This window comes from Helianthus annuus, chromosome 17, assembly GCF_002127325.2.
Source record: "Helianthus annuus cultivar XRQ/B chromosome 17, HanXRQr2.0-SUNRISE, whole genome shotgun sequence".
NCBI lineage: Eukaryota > Viridiplantae > Streptophyta > Magnoliopsida > Asterales > Asteraceae > Helianthus > Helianthus annuus.
Window position 1 is genome coordinate 162,583,514 of NC_035449.2, and position 20,755 is coordinate 162,604,268.

A 20,755-nucleotide genomic window follows, 5' to 3' on the forward strand; every position below is an offset into this window, starting at 1 on the left:
TCAACAAACCTCGGAGTATCATAACTGCAATAGCTGGATGATGAACTTCGTGATCTTGAGGTACTTGGTCCTACATCACAACCGTTTGTTTGTTGTGTATAGTTGTTTTGACTGTTTCTTTTCAAAATTTTACTTTGTTTAACAGAATCCTTGTTGGATTTGTTTTTGAAAGTATCAATTTTATCAGTCCCTCTTGATTTCACGAAGTTTATCTTCCGATCCTTTTTCTTGTTTTCGCCCTGTTTGCCTTTTCTATTCTCTTGGGCGGCATGATTTTGTTCACGGGGATCATCAACCTTTGCTTTCAACTTATGAAGATATGGACAATTTCGAATTATATGTCCAATTGTACCACATTCAAAACAATATCTTCGTTCAACAATCCCCGAAGCATCATGTGATCGTCTTGCCGATGATGATGAACTTTGTGATCCTGAGGTACTAGGTTTTGGACAGTTTGAATCATTTCTTTTCAACACTGTTGCTTGTTTAACAAAATCTAAGTTAGATTTGTTCTCGAAAGTTTCGATTTTGTCCGTTCCCTTAGATTTCACAAAGTTCACATCCTTGTTCTTTTTCTGATTCGGCTTCTTTTGAGTTTGAGTCGTTGATTTTCCTTTGAGTTTGGTATGATTTTGCTGTTTTTGCACCGTTGGTAACTTCTTATTTCCGTATTGTTTTCGAACTTCGGCCTTTGGAATAGGAGGGCACTGTGTTACAGTAACATGTGGTCCTGTCTTTCCCAAAAACTTACTTGTCGAATTTTCAAAGACTTTACTTATTAAAGATTGATTAACATTATTAATAGGAAAATCTTTGTCAGAGTATATTTTATCATCACCAACAAGAGTGTACAGCAAGTTCACACTCTCTGACTCTTGTGCAGACGAGGACTCGATTGCAACAGTCTTAGCGGGTTTTGCAGGAGGATCACATAGAATGTAATTCTCGAGAGGTATGTCCTCATCTTTGACTACCGCATCAGACTTTGCTGGGATGGTATCATCAGATTCATCATCAGAAGAATCAGCATCCTCAATGATGGGAGGACTCTGTTCCTTAGCACACGATGAATTGTTCACATTCTCAGACTCAGATTGCCCCGAGGATGATGTACCAGTTGTGAACCCGAGGCCTACTGCAAAGTCATCAAGACAGAGTGGCACTGTAGGTTCAAAACGGGGCATATCCTCGTCATTAGGCAACTTGGAGTAGTTATGATTCATTGGTGGAGGACATGATTTGTATCCTACACCAATGAATTTTTCATCCTTCTTTTTCTTTTGAACATCAATAATGTGATCCAATACATAGCGGGAATTGGAATAGCTTTCCAATTTCTGCTTGATTGTTTCACATTCACACCTGACTGTGGCTAACTCTACCATCTGTTGTTCAATTGTGTCAATTAAATTATTATTAGCATGTTGTTTTCTCAAAACAGCCTTTTGAAGTTCAGAAACATCATGTTTTAATGACGCAATTGTTGCTTTAAACTCTTTTTCATTTCTTGTTAAAAACAAGTTAGCCTCAGTTGCTTTAGACAGATCAACAATCAATTCTTGATTGTGTTTGTGTGTGATGTCAAAAAGACTTTCCTTTTCTGCATATTCTAGACATTTAGCACATTCAACAACAGCAGAAATAGAATCAGGTTTAGAATCACATACCTGACTAGAATCACTCTCAGGTGTTGGCCTTTCTGCATCAGAATTAATAACCTCCCTTGATGATTCACATTTAGATCCATCCTTGCTCGAACTTGAACTTGAAGTTGTATCACCCTCAACTGAAGTTGAGACATCTTCATCTGAACTTCTGTCATGTTCAGAACTGTCATCATTTCCCGAGGATTCACCATTGCTTGCATCTTTGACAATTTCAGCATACAACGCCGATTTTGTCTGACTACTGTTCTTTGGATCAAGAGATGATGATTCTACAGTAGAACGATGGTGTTGTAAACCAACTGGGGGTAATGGATTTCCATACAAGTCTGTGGTTGGAGCCGGCTTTACAGGAACTTGTATTGGATTGCCAAACCAATCTGTTGATATTTTCGGTTCACTTTGCCTTTGATTGGTAACTGATGCCCACATTTCTGCAGTAATTCGAGGTGGTGTGGGAGATTCGGCCCATGATGGAGATAAACTTGTACACGTGTATTTTCCACTGTCTGGAGTCGGTGTACCCAACCATGAGGGAGTGGAACCCGAACTTGTATATTTTCCACTGTCTGGAGCCGGAGTTCCCCACCAACTCGGATTCATCTTTGATAAGAAAAATAAATTCTATATCAATAGCTTGAAAGATGATTGACGAAGGATTAAATTATCGAAGGATCAACCGAAAGATCACACGAAAGACAAACACCAACGGTCTCGAAAGATGATCTTTCGTAAGTTGATACAAACGAAAAAAATGATTAGCAAATCTTGGGCTTTAGTGATTTTCTAAACGTGGGCTTTGTACAACAAACAATCAAATTTTATTGGCTTATTGGGCGGTGCCTTGGGCATAGAACACAAACAATAAACAACAAAAATTATTTGTCACTTGGGCGGTGCATTGGGCAGTGAACACAAAGCTTTAATTGAAGCACATGGGCTGTTGGCCTTTTTCTTCTTAGTGGGGCGGTGCTTTGGGCAGTGAACATCAACAACAAACAACAAATATCTTTTGAATATATCTTTCGAATATATCTGTTGAATCTCACAAATATGGGGTGATCCTGGGCGGTTGTTAGATGATCCTTCGAAACTGTTGTTAGATGATCCTTCGGTCAAACTTACATGACCCTTCGAAGTAGATGGATGATCTTTCTAGCACTCCTTTTCATCTTTCGGAACATGAAAATTTGAAATCTGTTTTGACCTTTCGAAAATTTAAATGATCTTTCGAAGTAGTAGTTTGACCTTTCAAAAATTTAAATGATCTTTCGAAGTAGTAGTTTGACCTTTCGAAAATTTAAATGATCTTTCGAAGTAGTTGACTTGAAAAGGTGATCCTTCGAAGTATGAAGAAAATGATGAACTTTATCTTTCGAAATATGAAGATGATAAGATCATCAAGAACACAGCGACTGTTAGTTTTCCAGATTTGACGAAAACTAACCCAAGACTTGAACAAGACCCGGTTTTAAACAAGGTAAAGAGCCTTAGCTCTGATACCACTTGTAGGTCCCTCTTAGGAGGATGACGAACCTCAAACCTTGTTATACAAACCCACTAGCGAGTGCGGAATCCAAGCTAGCAAGCAAACCGGGATGAGACAAGTATAAACACAAACACACAAGGATTCACCGATTAACACCACTTGTATTAATACGAATGAAAGGTTCCGATTACAAGCTCAATGTTCACAAATGTGTTTTGCAAACTCTCTAGTGTGTGTGTGTGTGTTTTGAAAGAATGCTCTCCAACTCTCTCTATGTGTGCATCTATCTAACAAGTCTGCCCAAAACAACACACTGCATGGGTATATATATACCCAGCATCTGATGTCTGGTCCGAAGGATCCGATAGATGATCGAAGGATCATCTATCGATGACAAACTTAACGAAGGATCCACAAATACTTCGAAGGATTGCATATCCTTCGAAGTCTAACAGTATCCTTCGTAGCCTATCTTTCGATGTCATCGAAAGATCTTCAATATCCTTCGATGAGATATCCTTCGACACAGAACATCTTACAACATTTTACAAACTGTTTGGCCAAGTCAAACCAGGAGGACGGTTGACTTGGTCAACTTACAGGACTGACAAGGACATCGTTTACATCGTGACCGAATACAGACAAAGTACAGACACAAGTGCACCAACATGTTTCCCCCTCTTCCTTTCGCTCTTCTTTAAATATAGAGAAGACCGTTTGACAAAGGCTCATAATCATATGACGTTACCCAACCTGGTTGATCAAGTCTCATATGACTAATCTGATATGACCAGTTACCCGACCTCATTTGACCAACACTGGAGAAAAATGTTTGCAGGTCAACCCAGTCGCCCCAAACCCATGTGAACCATTGCCTGACTCGACCAGTTTTGAGAAAAAAATGGACAATAATTCTAGGGGGTCAAGATCTAATTTGACCATAGTATATATGACCCGTTACCCGACCTAGTCTGACCAAAAACGGAGAAAAATGTTGCAGGTTAACAAAATTTGACCCAGGCCGTTATGACCCATTACCCGACTATCATTATGCCAAAAGAATAGTAGTTTTCAAATAGTTTGTTAGATACCTTAACGATCAAGCAGCACCTGAAATCATCATTATAAAACCTAAACATCATTAGATATGACAATATTAAAAAAAATAAAACTCAAAAAAGAAATAAATACTCGATGAAATTGTCATATTCAATGGCCTTATTCTATCATGTCCACCGTTTTTGTCAAACTTGGATAATCAGTCTCTTCTGTAAGATGTAGTAGGTTCCTGACATAACTCGAACTTTAGTTTATGATTCATTATTCTGATTTCTGCTTTAAAGACCACGGTTAGGAATAATCCTTCACTCGCATTCCAGATCCCATTTTTTAACTTTAAACTAACATTCCTACTACCTTCTTCCTCAACATAACAAACGTAGTTATAAGTACATCCAATAGCATCAAAACGCATCACGATATCGAAACTTTGCAGCAGCATCAGCAAAAACACCACCACCACATGAAGGAATAATCCGACAAAATAATTAAGTTTCGGACCGAGACAGGTTCGACGCGAGCCGTTTCGACCCGTAACGTTTCGACGCGTACCATTTCATCCAGTATCGTTTGTCCGTTTCGACGCGAACAGTAAAATAAGCAGGAATCCATCCATCTCCACCCACCAGATGTATGTTCGACCCGAACTGTTTCTGTAAAATGACAATTTAATTTTATCCATCTTCAAACCCTATCAGCCATCTTCCATGCAGCAACAACATCATCCATCTTCAAACTCCCAGCCATGATCCAACCGGAACCCTCATAAGACGTCTTCAAACGCCCACACAAAAGGAAGCTGCTTGGACTTCAACCAATCCTATAATCATACGCCAAGTAGAAGATAATGATAAGACTTAGAACTGCTAATAAAACTTGGAGTATCCAAAATACGGATCGGAAGCACAAAATTACCAAGAAGATAATCAACAGAAACGCAAGTTGTAACAGTCGAGAATCATCAAAAACCCCAAATCCATGAACAAACACAGATAGTAGATGAATGTTAGTAAATCAAACATCGTGGTGTCGAATAAAATCCGCGTTGAACATTGAAAATCAAATGAAAATCACATGCAGTGGCGTAGATTACTTAATTTCAAACTTACCTTGAGGGTTTGGCATCGATTGTTCAAAGATGCGAGTTAGGGTTTTCATACCAAAAAAAGGATAGAGTCAAAGAACATACAGATTCGTTACTCTTAAGGCTACCACCACCACGACTGTCACCATACTCTTACACATGGAGTTAATTTGAAGATCAAGAACATACCTGTAGTGGTTGATCGATATCTTAATCCTTACTCAGTGATGGCGGCGATGACTGATGTAGAAGAGGAAGGAAGGGGAGGCTAGGGTTTAGAACAGGGATTACAAAAAAAGCGTGTTTTAGAAGGTATTTATAGCCGGGTCAAAACCCGGATCCCTTGTCTGTCCATGTTAAGAAAAAAAGACCCGAATTTTTGGAGCCAAAACCAAATTCTAGAGTGCCTATGGTGATGCCACATCATTTTCCAAGCCCTTATATCATGACACATCAGCCCTTATTTATCATGTTTATATATATATATATATATATATATATATAGATTAGGTAATAATGATGATGTGTCAGGTTACATTTTAGGAATAAATCTGTATGGCTCCATTCTCAAATTGTAAAAACTAAATGCCAAGATTAAGTGGATTGTTTTTCTATTCGTAAAACTTATTTACTTGTTTTTTTAAAGATTAAGTGGATTGTTTTTCTATTCGTAAAACTTATTTACTTGTCTTTTCAAGAAGGCTTTTTCTTTTCATTATTCTTATCCTACTTACACAGTGAAACAACACCATCGCTAAACTATAAGTCCTTCTCTCTCGTTTTATTTTATATATATTTTTTTATTTCATATTAATTTCCCACCTTAATAATCATTTATTATTCTCCTACGTTACATTTTACTAAATAGAAGAACTCATCGCCGGCAAGCCGGTGCCACCGTCAACCACCGTATTCCGCCACCACCATTGACGATTCTTTATTATTAACTGAATCCATTGCAAGGTATGAGACTTGTTTCACATCGATTGTATGAGCAGCTAATGTGGGGTTTATAACCTAAATGGCACCCTCTCCTACTAGGCTAGTCTTTTGAGACCAGTTCTACTATTTGGGTTGTAACAATGGTATCAGATCTAAACTCGTTTGTTGCCCACGGAGGAAGCCGTCTCAACAATCGAGAACGTTGACCTTCCCACCTAGGACGTTGGTCCTTAAGAAAGGTCGATTGTTATGGACTGAATCCATTGCAAGGTATGTGACTTGTCTCACATCGGTTGTTTAGGCAACTGATATGGGGTTTATAACCCAAATGACACGATCTCCCACCAGGCTAGTCTTTTAGGACTAGTTCTACCATTTGGGTTATAACATTCTTCCACCGCAAAGTTTAAAAGAATGATTTCTCTCCTTGAATGGACTTCCACCGATTACGCCAGATTCTAGCGAGGACCCATTTTAAAGCTGACGATGGCGGTAGCGGTAGCGGAGGAGATGGAGTATTATGCACCTACAATTCATAACTAGATTTTAGCAATTTCGATGGTGGGTGATCTTTTTATAGAAAGGTAGATGACAAGCTTATGGGCGATGGTGGAGGGTTGTTAGACGATGTTCGGTTGTTTGTGGGTGGTGGGCGAAAGGCATCGACTTGTAGCGGTGGTGTATCAATACTTAGGCTATGTTATGAAGGTTGTGAGATTTGCATAGTCAACATAGAGTCACACTTACCTTAAACTCTCATATTATGTGTTCTCAATATCTGGATAGAAACATTACTAAGATGAAACTAGATGATACCTTACATTTTCACAACTTTTGTTATCATGCAAATGAGAATTTGACAAAAGGAAAATGTGACCTATAAATTTCATCCATTATAACCGAAATTCATGAGAAATCATGACATGGTTAATGATGATGATTTTTTATCTAATCTCATTCTAAGTGATTTTAGATCATGACGTTAAAGCCCTAAATATTACTTGGCTTATGGAATAAGTATGGGTCCATCATAAGTCATTCATTTACATTCATGGAACTTATTCCAAATGGAATATTTAGACATAATTCATTTATCAATTATAGACTATCTACTTGTATCGAAATTTTGTCGCATATGGCCCACAGTCTTAAAAGAAATCTATTCATATATATACTCAATAAGATTTCTATTAAATATGTCCCTAAGTTTCTTATGACATCTGGACATTAAGAAAATCAAATAGAGTTTAACGTATATATGATAGGTTCCCACGTCACGTACCTCATTGAAACTTCTCTTGTAGCATCTTTAGAGATATCAAAGATCAGTGAGAGCATTAAGTGTCTTAATAATAACTTGCAATAGTTGCAAGAGGTGGGGAGTGAAAACTTCATATTACTTCAATTTACACCCCTTGTACAAGACACTGCTCCATCTAGATACTGTTCTATCATAACTTGACTCCTTAAAATATAACGCTACACTTACAAAAGTTTCATTGTTGCTTAAGTGCGGGCACACTTAAATTTCTTACCTAAACTAACATAATCCTCAACAAGAGAAACTACAACGACTAATGTCATTAATTTGTTTTTCTCTATTAGAATCTGTTGGTCGTTAAATATTGACCCTAAGCATGCTGAATTCCTAAAGATTTCTAAGGCCAGTGGGAATACTAAAAGTCTTTATCATGACTTGCAAGGAATACAAGAAGCGGGGGAGGAGAGTCGTTAAATTTTACTCCGAATTTAACTTCGGTTACACCTCTTGTACACCATTCCGCACCAACTCTTACAAACTTAGAATCCTGAAAATGATATAAACCTAACCAAGAGATAATCCATAAAACTGGAACTTCTAATAACCCAATAATCAACTCAGGAGGTCATCTAGGTTTAAAAACCTACTAACTTTGATGATTACATAACCTCCCTAACTGAAGTTGAAATGGATTTTGGAAAAGTTCACTGATCCAATCTCTTCAAATTAAGCCATTAGCATCAATCAATCTTTTAAATGGAATAAGATTGTTTTCTATTCAATCTGATTTTATGTGTTCGTATAACGTTTAGGATTTGATAGAATTACCTAAGAGTGTTCATAACCAAACCAAATCCTAATATAAGCGTTAAGACATGAAGAAGCATGATTGATTATCAAAGGTTACGCTCAGGAAGAGATAAATTATCAAAGAATCTTTCTTACATATCTAACAAAAGATTTCTTTTAGGATCATCGTTGTTCTAAGTAGCTTATAACAATTTAAAGCTACATTAGATGAATATTAAAAAAAAACTTTCCCTAACAATTGGTTGACATATTTACATGTTCATAAAACAACCGAAAGTTCCAAACTTAAGGTTAAAGAACACTTTATTTGTAAGATAATAAAATCCATGTATGGGTTAATGTAAACATCATAATGTCATGAAATCTTAACGTAATTATTTTCATCAAGAATCAAAGTGGATTAATGTACCTACCTCAAGATGAGTGAGAGAAACTAAAATAAACTTGTCCATATAGATGATATTTTTTTGAAAAGTATGCGTTACATAAGTCAAAGCATTGTTAACACAAACTTTGATATAATAGATCTCAAAGATATGTTTTACGTGATAGATATCATAACATGTTGAGATAGACTAAATGGGACATCACTTTCGTTCCATAAGTTTAACCTTAAATGGGTCCTTACATATGTAACAAACAATAATGCTCTCATTTAGAGGATAATAGGATAAATGAGATTATTTACTTAAGCTTCATTAATTAGAAGCCTTATGTAAGCTCAAGTCTATACTCGTTTATATATTACTCAAATGCAACACACTAGATATATCTAGATAAATGTGAAGTATCTACTAGAGTATTACAACATCTTTAAAGGAAACGAGAGGCTATAATTTAAAGAAGAAGTGAGAACTCAAACCGGTTAATTACTCTAAATTTGTAATATTCAAAGATAAAAAATGTAATTTCGGGTATATCCTTATGTCAGTAGACGAATCCTATCTCATGGAAGAGTCATAATAAACTGATAACAACAACCTAAGTTAAAATGACATAATATGTTGTTGATCACAAAGCAATAATCACTTAATGTTGTTGAAAATTTATCAGTGGACTCATCAAGAACATACATCCTAAAGGGGAATCAGATCAAGCTGACAATCATGTCAAACTCTATTGTTGCGTCTCCATCTGGATTCTCTGCTGGCCTGTCTGTACAAACCAGGTACTATTTATATGTGTTCCCTTATGTTTATTGTTTAAACATAACTGGTCAGCATCCAAATCCAAATTAATGGACCTCTAAATTCAATAAGTCAGAGTCCACCCAAATTATTTCCACCTAATTTATTTTTTCATTAAGTCATCCACCCAACCAAAATATAATAATGCTTCTACTAATCTCACACCCTAAATCTTATTTTCACATTCTTTTCCATTCTATCTCTATCTCTATATATCTATGTATGTATAGAGATAGATACAGGGGAGGGATGTGTAATTATTAACTCTCTAAAATAAACACGAACAAGATAGACGCCAAACACGAGCACCATTTGATAGACAATCCAACCTATGATTTCTCCGTCGTTACAGCCCCATGAGGGGCGACTCCCCTTCTCGGAATACGACTCTCAAAACTGCCAAACTCTGATACCAATTGTTGGAAACCAGACCCTTGATCAAACACACAAACACGATATTGAACAAACTATTCGACTCTTTTTTTATTATCTAACAATGAAATTCACACAATCTACAATAGACCTAGCCAAGCAGACTTAGTCTAATCCTAACCTTAACTCAAACACTATTTTAATAATAAAATAAACCAACTAAATAAACCTATTTAATAATTATATAATTCAAAGTACTTAAATAAATAACCAACCTATATTTATCTTGAACTAACTTAAATTATCTTTTAACCTATTTAAACTTTATGGGTCTGTTTGGTACGGGGTAATGGAATGGACGAAGGAATGAAATGGACGAGGCAATGGAATGGACGAGGGAATGCAATGGATCATTACTATTCCATGTCTTGTTTGGTTACCATGTGCGAATGGAATGAATTATTATTGTGTATTGTTCGGTAGGCAAGAAAAATGGAGTAATAAAATCAGCGGTGAGTGGTGGTGGTGGTCATTGGTAGTGATTGTGGGTGGTTATAGGTGGCGGTGGTGAGTCGGCGGCGGCGATGGGTGGTGGTGGTGGCGATGAGTGGCGGTGCGGCGGTGACGACGAGTGGTGGTGGCGGCAAGGTGGCTGTTGGTGGTGGGTGGCAGCAGAGGTGGCGGTTGGTGGCGGCAGCGGCGGCGGTTGGTGGAGGCAGCGGCAACGGTTGGTGGTGGCGGTGGTGGTGGCGTGAGGATGGTGGTGGGCAGCGGCGGCGGCGAGTGGCGTTGGCGGTTGGTCGCGGCTGTGGGTGATAATGGTGGCGAGTGGGTGGCGGCAGCGGCGACGGCTGTCGGGGTGAGGTGGTGGCGGTGATGGCGTCGGTGGTGGGTTGTGGCGAAGGTGGTGGGTTGTGGTGTTGTTGATGAATGGTGCAAAAGGGGATGTAATGGAAAAAAAAACATAGGGGGGGGGGTGGAATGAATGATTTTGAGGGAATGGAATGCCTTTTGGAATGGATGATTCCATTCCTTTGACCAACCAAACACCCTTTTTCTTCATTCCATCGTAATCATTCATTCCATTCCACCTCTCATTCCTGCATACCAAACACTACCTATAGATAATCCACCAATTCATAATGTGCTTGCATTATTGCTTAGCTAGATTCATCCCGAAAAACAACAACAACAACAAATCAAACTAAACGATCAACACTAAAATCCAGCCGATCCTCCGAGGAGAAGGAGAGGAGAAGGAGAACCTTCTGGACGGGGATTTAAGCCAAGGGTTCTTGGAAGCCGGGTCTTTTTGAAGATTATCATTTCACATAACATATTATGTACATGCCTCGCTTGCGGTGTGTACATATAATGTATATATATGTGGATGTTCGGGGGGCAAAAGTGAAAGGGTACTAACTCTAACGTTATTTTACTAATCTCGTGAAAATAACGCTGATGTGTGTAAAATGCAACATATAAAACACATCAATTAAGGCATAAAACTAACCCTTTTTAAGTACTAATGTTGGAAAAAGAGTGTTTTTGTCTTCCTTTTGTATTTTCAGGATGAAATGAGCTCAAAATCACAAAAGAAGTAAAAAGACCACTAATTCTACCATAAATACAAGAAAAGGAACAAAAGTGGACTGCCCGGACCCTCAACGGCACCTTCCAAAACAAAGAGAAGAAAACAGAGTCTGAACACGCCCCGTGTCCAGCGAACACGGGGGCGTGCCCAGGAAGCAGCAGAAAAGACAAACCAGTAGAAGCTTCCATTGCTCACCACGGGGCCGTGCCCAGCGGGCACGGGGGCGTGTTGAAAATACAGCAGGCGCATTAATTGTAATTCGCAATTACAATTAATGAAGAGAGAGAGTGTCAGACGGGCACGGGGGCCGTGTCCAGCGGACACGGGGCCGTGTCCAGCGTTCTGTCCAGCCTATAAATAGAGGAGCTTGGTTTCATTCTCCCTCATCCCTTGGCACACCACCTCTCTCACACCTCATCCACCACCCACCACCACCATAACACCATCATCCACCACCATCATCCATTGTCCATCGTAGAGTGTGTGAGTCGTCTCGGGATCCAAGATTGATCGTAAGAGTTCTTGACAATCAAGGCCATGTTTGCCTAAGTCTCTTACATCACTTGGTGAAGACAAGTGTTTAGTATAATACTTTTTATTTTTAATCTTTTGCACTTTTTATTTGGTTTTGTATTAATGACTTTAATAACTAGTTACTTATGTTGAAGGTGATCTTTCCTTATCGTTTGTCCGTGGTGTCTTGGCATTATTTTACTGTCTATATAAAATAAAAGATTTTCACCATTCATATCTCCACGGTCTTTATGGAGGTATGTTGGCTACCTGGTCGGGGGTTAAGGGAACGGTTTGGTAAAGGTCTTGCCCTTGTTCAGCGTTTAGAGGTCCTGCTTGGGACCTGGGTCAAATTTAGTAGGATCTCCTTCAATGCCCATAGGTATTGGATGGCGGGGATCCAAACTCTTTGACCCCCTCATAAGCTAACTACTATTAATACTATAACCCGGCTATTTAGGACTGTATCCCTGCTGACTCAGACTACTTAGCCGAGGGTAACGTCACCGCCAAAAGCGGGGCCTACCATAATTTGCATTAATAACTTAATTCATTATCTTTCAATAATCCGACCCTTTAGGATTGTATCCTTGCTGACTCAAACTACTGGGTTGAGGGTAACGTCGCCTTCAAAAGAGGGGCCTACTACAATAACTAAGATAATCTCTTAAACAAGTGCGAAAATAATCAAAGGTTATACTAATACACGTGTCGGATCCAAGTGATTCATCTTGTCTATCTGTTTTTATTTTATTTTATTTTTCAGCATTTAGTTAGTTTTTATTTTTCTTAGTTTAAAACATTTTTCTAACCTTTTGATTTGATTAGACGTTGAGGATAAACCGGTATTAAAAGCTCTTGTGTCCTTGGACGACCTCGGTATCTTACCAACACTATACTACGTCCACGATGGGTGCACTTGCCCATATGTGTGTTTAGTGTTAGTAAATATCGTGTTTTATAAATTTAAAACTTGGCTAAAAGTGTAAAAAGGGCTTAAATATATATCTAAAAATATAACACACTTCACGCACATCAAGTTTTTGGCGCCGCTGCCGGGGACACAAGGATTTTAAGAAAGTTAGGAATCAACGGCCTAATCATCTTTTTATTTTTAGGATTTTTTTTTTAGATTTTTCAGCTTCTGCAGAGCTCAGCACGGGGCCGTGCCCGCTGAACACGCCCCGTGCCCAATCATTGGAACTGGCAATCCTGTTTTATATCAGACAGTAGGCTGAACACGGGGCCGTGTCCACTCAACACGCCCCCGTGCCCAAGATTCAGTTGCTGAAAACAGAACCGTTTGATCCCGGCGGTTGGTAATTTCTGATACAAACATGAGTGATAATGATTCTTTTTACTTTCGGCACTCTTATGGTTTGTGGTGTCGAATATGTGGAGGCGAACATGAGGAATTAAAATGTTTCTTCCTCACTTATAGGCCACACTATATAGACCCACCAATTCCTTGTAACCTTAAGAGGGGCGAAAGTAAAAATAAACATTATTTCTCCCTTGAATGCGCCCAGCCAGACATTCTAGGAGAAATGCTCCTTGACGAGCTATTTCAACTAGAAGAACTACTTCTAAATTGGTCAAAAGAACTTAGGAAGGATTTTTTAGATCCATCCCAAGAAGATGACCATGAGGAAATGTTGGAACCGCATTCTGACAACCTCGTTGCTCCCGAAAATACCTTTCTTCCTAAACAAGACGTGGACGATAGTCGTCCCTGTGCCGATTGTGCCGTGAAGGACTCCCCATCGACCTCGTTCGGTGCATACATAGACCTGAGCGATTCGGCATACACCTTCTTTAACGAGAGCCCGGGAAAGGGTTGGACTTGTCCACCTAGAATGAAAATAGGAATTACCCTCACCGACAACCTCTTGCGTTCTCGCCTTAGTATAGGACAATTAAGGTATCTTAGGCACTTTGGGGTTGTTCCAACGAGTCAGGAGCCACCCGATACAAGTTAGCTCCTTAGAAAAGACGAAACTCCATAAAACAGCCCTCCGACACGGGGCCGTGTCTGGCCACCACGCCCCCATGTTCGCTCAGAAGATTTTCTGCTGATTCTGTCAGAATACGGACAAAATGTGTCAGGATTTTCTCTGCACACGGGGCCGTGTCCAGCGGACACGGGGCCGTGTTCAGTGTGCTGTCGTTTTCTTTAAATGCAGCCTGAATCCTGCTCATTTTTGACCACTCCACCAAGCAGAGATCCTTGGAATCTTCACATATACCATCCTAGGTAAGTACCAAAAGAAGGTTCCTAAGGACCATCTTGTCTTTTCCACTTTTGTTCATTTCCTCTTCTTCCAAAAATTTTTCAAACCCTACCTCCATGGAAGCTTGGAAACCCATGATTCCAACCTTCTATGCGAGGTTTGTAGGAATTTTCGCTATGGATTCTTGTCTAAAGTTAGTTCTATAACTTTGTTTTTAAATTATCTGAGCTCATAACACGACGAAAGTATATAGAAATAATTTAAAAACCTAGAACCATTAGACAAAAATTCCTGCAGACAGTTGAACACGGGGCCGTGTTCGAGGTACTGTTTTGCAAAAAAATTTAGTTATCCTCGGCTTATTTCGCAGAAAATGGCCAGCCGAAACAGCGGAGCATCTTCAAGGAATAACCGAAATGGAAGGAGATCGTCCACCGCAGAGGATTCCCTAGTGAACTACGTTTACGCTTTAAGGGAAGCCTTGGACGAATTAACAAGTGTAGAAGAAGCTTTAGTGGACCGCGTTAATCATCTGACGATAAGTTTGGAGGGCTGCCTGCAAGAAGTGAACCTTCTGCACCAAAGGTTAAACCTTCTTGCTTCCCCGCCTTTGGTTCCGGTGATAACACACAGGGCGTGGAATGTAGTACCCGAGGTTATCATCCCAGCAGAATGGCACGCCTTGCACCAAGTACCGCAACCAAGGGTAGTGCAAGGAGTCCCGGTAAGCGCTCCTCCTCAAGATACCGACGAGAATGAGGCTACCTTCTACCTCCCAAGGGAGATAGAAGAATGGCTTTGAGTGAAAACCGAGGAGCCATGGGCTGGAGAATGCTTCTACATCGGGAAGCTATTCCCGAAATTTTCCTAAATAAGTAGAACCTTTATGATAACCTTATGTACCCCTTAGTTAATTAACTATCTTTATGTAATCTCTCTATTAGCAATGTTATGATGGTTTTTATGATTTATGGACTCGTGGTGGTAATGGATGAAAAAGGGAACGAGAAAAATGGAACCATGCAGAAGAACAGAACAAACCGACAAAAATCTCTATAACAGAAGGCTCCACACGGGCCGTGCCCAACCAACACGGCCCCGTGCTGAGCCCCCTGCAGGAAATCACCCAGTTCAGGTAACTGGACACGGGCCGTGTTCAGCGGACACGCCCCCGTGTCCAGGCTTCTGTTTCACTTCTATAATTTTTGTTACTGGCACTTGACCATGGGGCCGTGCCCGGTCACCACGGGGCCGTGTCCAGAGTGCCAGTAACACAAATCTTTGTTTTTAAACACACTTTTACATATTCTAATCAACCAAAAACTTTATTTTTGGACACATTGAGGACAATGTGTAATTTAAGTGTGGGGGGGATGCTAAAACCTTGAAATTTTGCAAAATCCTAAAACAAGCCTTACACAAAACTCTATTGGAACCGCTAAACACCCCAAATTTTTTCAAAAACTTTTTCAATTTTTATTTTTATTTACTTGTCTTAGTTTAAGTTGGGAATAACAAGTTCTAAAAAGGTTATATTTTTACAAATTTACAACCGATAGCGTCGTGATAAAAAGAGCTAACATAAGAAAATTATGAAACGGTATAACAAGTCTAGCTAAAATTCGATTATATATGCTTGGTCACATTAAAAAACCCATTCCCACAAAAGTGAGTTTTGAGCCTTTATTGAGCATAAAAATATACATATTTAGATTAAATGCTCATTTTTCGTTTCTTGTGTGAATAGCCGCTCGGTCTTTACAAATCTAGAACTTGCCACAACGATACATTCCCGGTCCTTACCAACTTAAACCCAAGTAAGTAAATGATGGAGGCATTAGGACTAACTATTTTTCTTTCAAAACCATTATTTTTCATTTTTTTTACCTACCCAAAATCCCCCTAGAAAAACCCCTTTGAGCCTAAACCTTTCATTTCATTACCCCCAAAACAATTTTTTTTTTACCCACCAAAACCTTTTTCATTTTTTCACCCTTATTTTAGTAACAAGCTCGGATTTTCATAAACATACCCTCTACGTGATGAAAAAAAAAAAAAATAATGAAGTAAAAAACAAACAAAAGCTACAAAAGCTTGTTTGGAGAAATACTTCAAAAATAAATGTCACTAAAAATAAGGTATTTTATGAAAACCGACACTTGTTACGATTTTCGCCCTTTTTACTAACCACTAACCAACCACCCACCTTTAAACCCAAGCCTTCACCCCAAAAGTCCTCCTGATATTTACAAAGGTAAAAAGTTAAAAAGGAGGAGGATTGATCGCTTGGCAAGCCTATGGAAAATGTAAATCCGTGCCGCTCTCGAGCGATTCACTTAAATATACACCTTCGGCCGAGTGTTGAGTGATCTCCCGTGAAGTATGTGAACTTGTATATAAATGGAATTTTGATAAGGCATGTTATGCCAAAATAAGTAGTTTATCTTATGAAAAGTTCAAAATAAATCATGACGAATAGGATTGTAAATAAATAAAAAAAATAAAACCTATACAAACCTTGGATTCCCGACACTCTAGGACAAGCTAAAAAAAAAAAAAAAAAAAAAAAAAAAACTTCTCTTCTACCTATTCCATTTGGGAGTGTAAGCCACATTAAAAGAGTTTTGCTTGAGGACAAGCAAAAGTTCAAGTGTGGGGGTATTTGATGTGTGTAAAATGCAACATATAAAACACATCAATTAAGGCATAAAACTAACCCTTTTTAAGTACTAATGTTGGAAAAAGAGTGTTTTTGTCTTCCTTTTGTATTTTCAGGATGAAATGAGCTCAAAATCACAAAAGAAGCAAAAAGACCACTAATTCTACCATAAATACAAGAAAAGGAACAAAAGTGGACTGCCCGGACCCTCAACGGCACCTTCCAAAACAAAGAGAAGAAAACAGAGTCTGAACACGCCCCGTGTCCAGCGAACACGGGGGCGTGCCCAGGAAGCAGCAGAAAAGACAAACCAGTAGAAGCTTCCATTGCTCACCACGGGGCCGTGCCCAGCGGGCACGGGGGCGTGTTGAAAGTACAACAGGCGCATTAATTGTAATTCGCAATTACAATTAATGAAGAGAGAGAGTGTCAGACGGGCACGGGGCCGTGTCCAGCGGACACGGGGCCGTGTCCAGCGTTCTGTCCAGCCTATAAATAGAGGAGCTTGGTTTCATTCTCCCTCATCCCTTGGCACACCACCTCTCTCACACCTCATCCACCACCCACCACCACCATAACACCATCATCCACCACCATCATCCATTGTCCATCGTAGAGTGTGTGAGTCGTCTCGGGATCCAAGATTGATCGTAAGAGTTCTTGACAATCAAGGCCATGTTTGCCTAAGTCTCTTACATCACTTGGTGAAGACAAGTGTTTAGTATAATACTTTTTATTTTTAATCTTTTGCACTTTTTATTTGGTTTTGTATTAATGACTTTAATAACTAGTTACTTATGTTGAAGGTGATCTTTCCTTATCGTTTGTCCGTGGTGTCTTGGCATTATTTTACTGTCTATATAAAATAAAAGATTTTCACCATTCATATCCCCACGGTCTATATGGAGGTATGTTGGCTACCTGGTCGGGGGTTAAGGGAACGGTTTGGTAAAGGTCTTGCCCTTGTTCAGCGTTTAGAGGTCCTGCTTGGGACCTGGGTCAAATTTAGTAGGATCTCCTTCAATGCCCATAGGTATTGGATGGCGGGGATCCAAACTCTTTGACCCCCTCATAAGCTAACTACTATTAATACTATAACCCGGCTATTTAGGACTGTATCCCTGCTGACTCAGACTACTTAGCCGAGGGTAACGTCACCGCCAAAAGCGGGGCCTACCATAATTTGCATTAATAACTTAATTCATTATCTTTCAATAATCCGACCCTTTAGGATTGTATCCTTGCTGACTCAAACTACTGGGTTGAGGGTAACGTCGCCTTCAAAAGAGGGGCCTACTACAATAACTAAGATAATCTCTTAAACAAGTGCAAAAGTGCGAAAATAATCAAAGGTTATACTAATACACGTGTCGGATCCAAGTGATTCATCTTGTCTATCTGTTTTTATTTTATTTTATTTTTCAGCATTTAGTTAGTTTTTATTTTTCTTAGTTTAAAACATTTTTCTAACCTTTTGATTTGATTAGACGTTGAGGATAAACCGGTATTAAAAGCTCTTGTGTCCTTGGACGACCTCGGTATCTTACCAACACTATACTACGTCCACGATGGGTGCACTTGCCCATATGTGTGTTTAGTGTTAGTAAATATCGTGTTTTATAAATTTAAAACTTGGCTAAAAGTGTAAAAAGGGCTTAAATATATATCTAAAAATATAACACACTTCACGCACATCAACGCTAAAAGCGGCGGATGGTTAATCATACATCATGTGGTGACGTTGATAGCTGAAAGACACGGGGGTAAATGCACCAATCAGTCTTTGTCCCAATTGTTTGAGTGTTATGTGTCTTAGGTCCAAGACTTGATACAAAACTACAATCGAGCCGGGGGTCTCACTGGAAGCAGCCTCTCTATTCCTACAGGGTAGAGGTAAGGCTGTCTACATCTACCCTTCTCAGACCATACCTTAGCTTTGCTATTGTTGTAATTAAGTGAGTATGATGATGATAACATATTATGTATACCAGAAAAGAACTCATCTTTAAACCAACTCTAGCACTGTCACTTTCATGATAGAACTAATTTTCTTCAATTTCTTAGCTGTTTAACTTAGTTCTAGTTATCATGTTAATTTTTAATGAAATATAAATTCGAAACATCCCACTATACAAAGGGGTATGATGTAAATAGTGTTTTAAACTGTTTATGCACAACTTATTCTACTAAAACCCATATATTAATCCATTTTACAAGAGTTAATTATATGGGTTTAGCGTTTTATACCTCACGCAATTTGGTTTAATAAAATAAAATGAAAGCTAAACCAACACAAAATGCACAAAATCAAGCCATATAATTTACTAATTAATTCACAAACATCATGACATCAATCAAACTTCATGTCAAACACATTCACTCAACTCCAAACTCCAAACTCAAACTCACTTTCCAGGAACAAAGTTTGTAGCATATGACCATGCATTGTTTGCAACAGGGTCAGCAAGGTGGTCAGCCAGGTTCTCCAATGGTCCCTTTCCGGTCACAATGGCCTGAACAAAGAACCCAAACATGGAGAACATAGCAAGTCTTCCATTCTTGATTTCCTTAACCTTCAACTCAGCAAAAGCCTCTGGGTCATCAGCCAGGCCCAATGGGTCAAAACTACCACCAGGGTAAAGTGGGTCAACCACCTCACCAAGTGGCCCACCAGCAATTCTGTAACCCTCAACAGCACCCATCAAAACAACCTGAGTAGCCCAAATGGCAAGAATACTTTGTGCATGGATCAAACTAGGGTTTCCCAAATAGTCAAGCCCACCCTCACTAAAGATTTGGGCTCCAGCCTTGAACCAGACCGCTTCCCCAAACTTGACACCGTTACGGGCCAAGAGCTCGGGGAACACACACCCAAGAGCCCCGAGCATGGCCCATCTGCAGTGGATGACCTCAAGCTCGCGGTTCTTGGCGAATGTCTCTGGGTCAGCGGAGAGCCCAGCAGTGTCCCAACCGTAGTCACCTGGGAATTCCCCGGTGAGGTAAGATGGGGCCTCACCGGAGAATGGGCCCAGGTACTTAACACGGTCGGGACCGTACCATGGGCTCCCCGATGGCGCCACTTTCTTAACCGCGGTTTTCCTCATGGAAACTTTTCCATTTCCATTGATGTCTGAAACAGATGGAGCTGATTTCACAGCTTGTCCAACAAAAGATGATGATAGAGCCATGGTGGAGGCTGCCATTTTTGTTTGGAAGATGGTTTGATTGTTAGGGTTTGAGATATTAAAATGGGTTGGTTTAGAAGTTGATTTATAATATGTTTTTTGGGTCAGATTGATGATCTAATGCTTATCTTGATATGATCTTTTGCTCCATTGTGATTGGCTAGCAAGATTGTAGTTTTATCTTTGGGTCCACCAAGTGTCAGTTTTGTACTCCATTAGAGATATTTCATATAGGAACCAAATGTGTTATGTGGCTCTTGTTTATTTGGGTGATTGAAAATGATTCTTGACCACAATTGTTGGTGTTCTTGTACTTTGTTTCAAAATTATATACTTTGTTTATATATTTTTGTAACGTTATGAATTTACTTTGCTTAACTATCTTTTTCAAAAATTAAATTGCTTTTTTTTCAAAATATCGTATAGACATTTTATTTTAAATAGTTTTAGATGATTATTGTTATCATTGAAACATATAAAGGACATTTTATTTGGCATGTTCAAATTATTTATATTTTTCGAATGGGATGTATTGTAATTAAAATTTCCGAAAATGTATTCAAATTCGGGTTGATTTGAATAAACTGACTTAGCGAGAGAAAAATAAAGGATTAGTATGTATTTTATACTTGTATAATTCGAATTGGATATTCGAGTTATCTGGTTCGAAAATCATAAATTTGAATCATTTTGAGGTCTTTT

General features: G+C 39.0%; 1 protein-coding gene and 1 long non-coding RNA gene across 2 annotated transcripts; both read right to left on the reverse strand.

The window, feature by feature from the left end:
* Positions 1-4,248: 4,248 nt before the first annotated feature.
* LOC110922734 lies at positions 4,249-5,502 on the reverse strand. The gene is made up of 2 exons (XR_002583449.2): positions 5,131-5,502; positions 4,249-5,035 (listed from the first exon to the last, which is right to left on the reverse strand). It is a non-coding gene; the product is annotated as an uncharacterized LOC110922734 (long non-coding RNA).
* Positions 5,503-19,166: 13,664 nt separating this feature from the next.
* On the reverse strand, positions 19,167-20,201 carry LOC110923257 (chlorophyll a-b binding protein of LHCII type 1). The gene has a single exon (XM_022167404.2). The coding sequence runs from the start codon at positions 20,069-20,071 to the stop codon at positions 19,274-19,276; it is 798 nt and encodes a 265-aa protein (XP_022023096.1). The 5' UTR covers positions 20,072-20,201; the 3' UTR covers positions 19,167-19,273.
* Between the last annotated feature and the right edge of the window lie 554 nt (positions 20,202-20,755).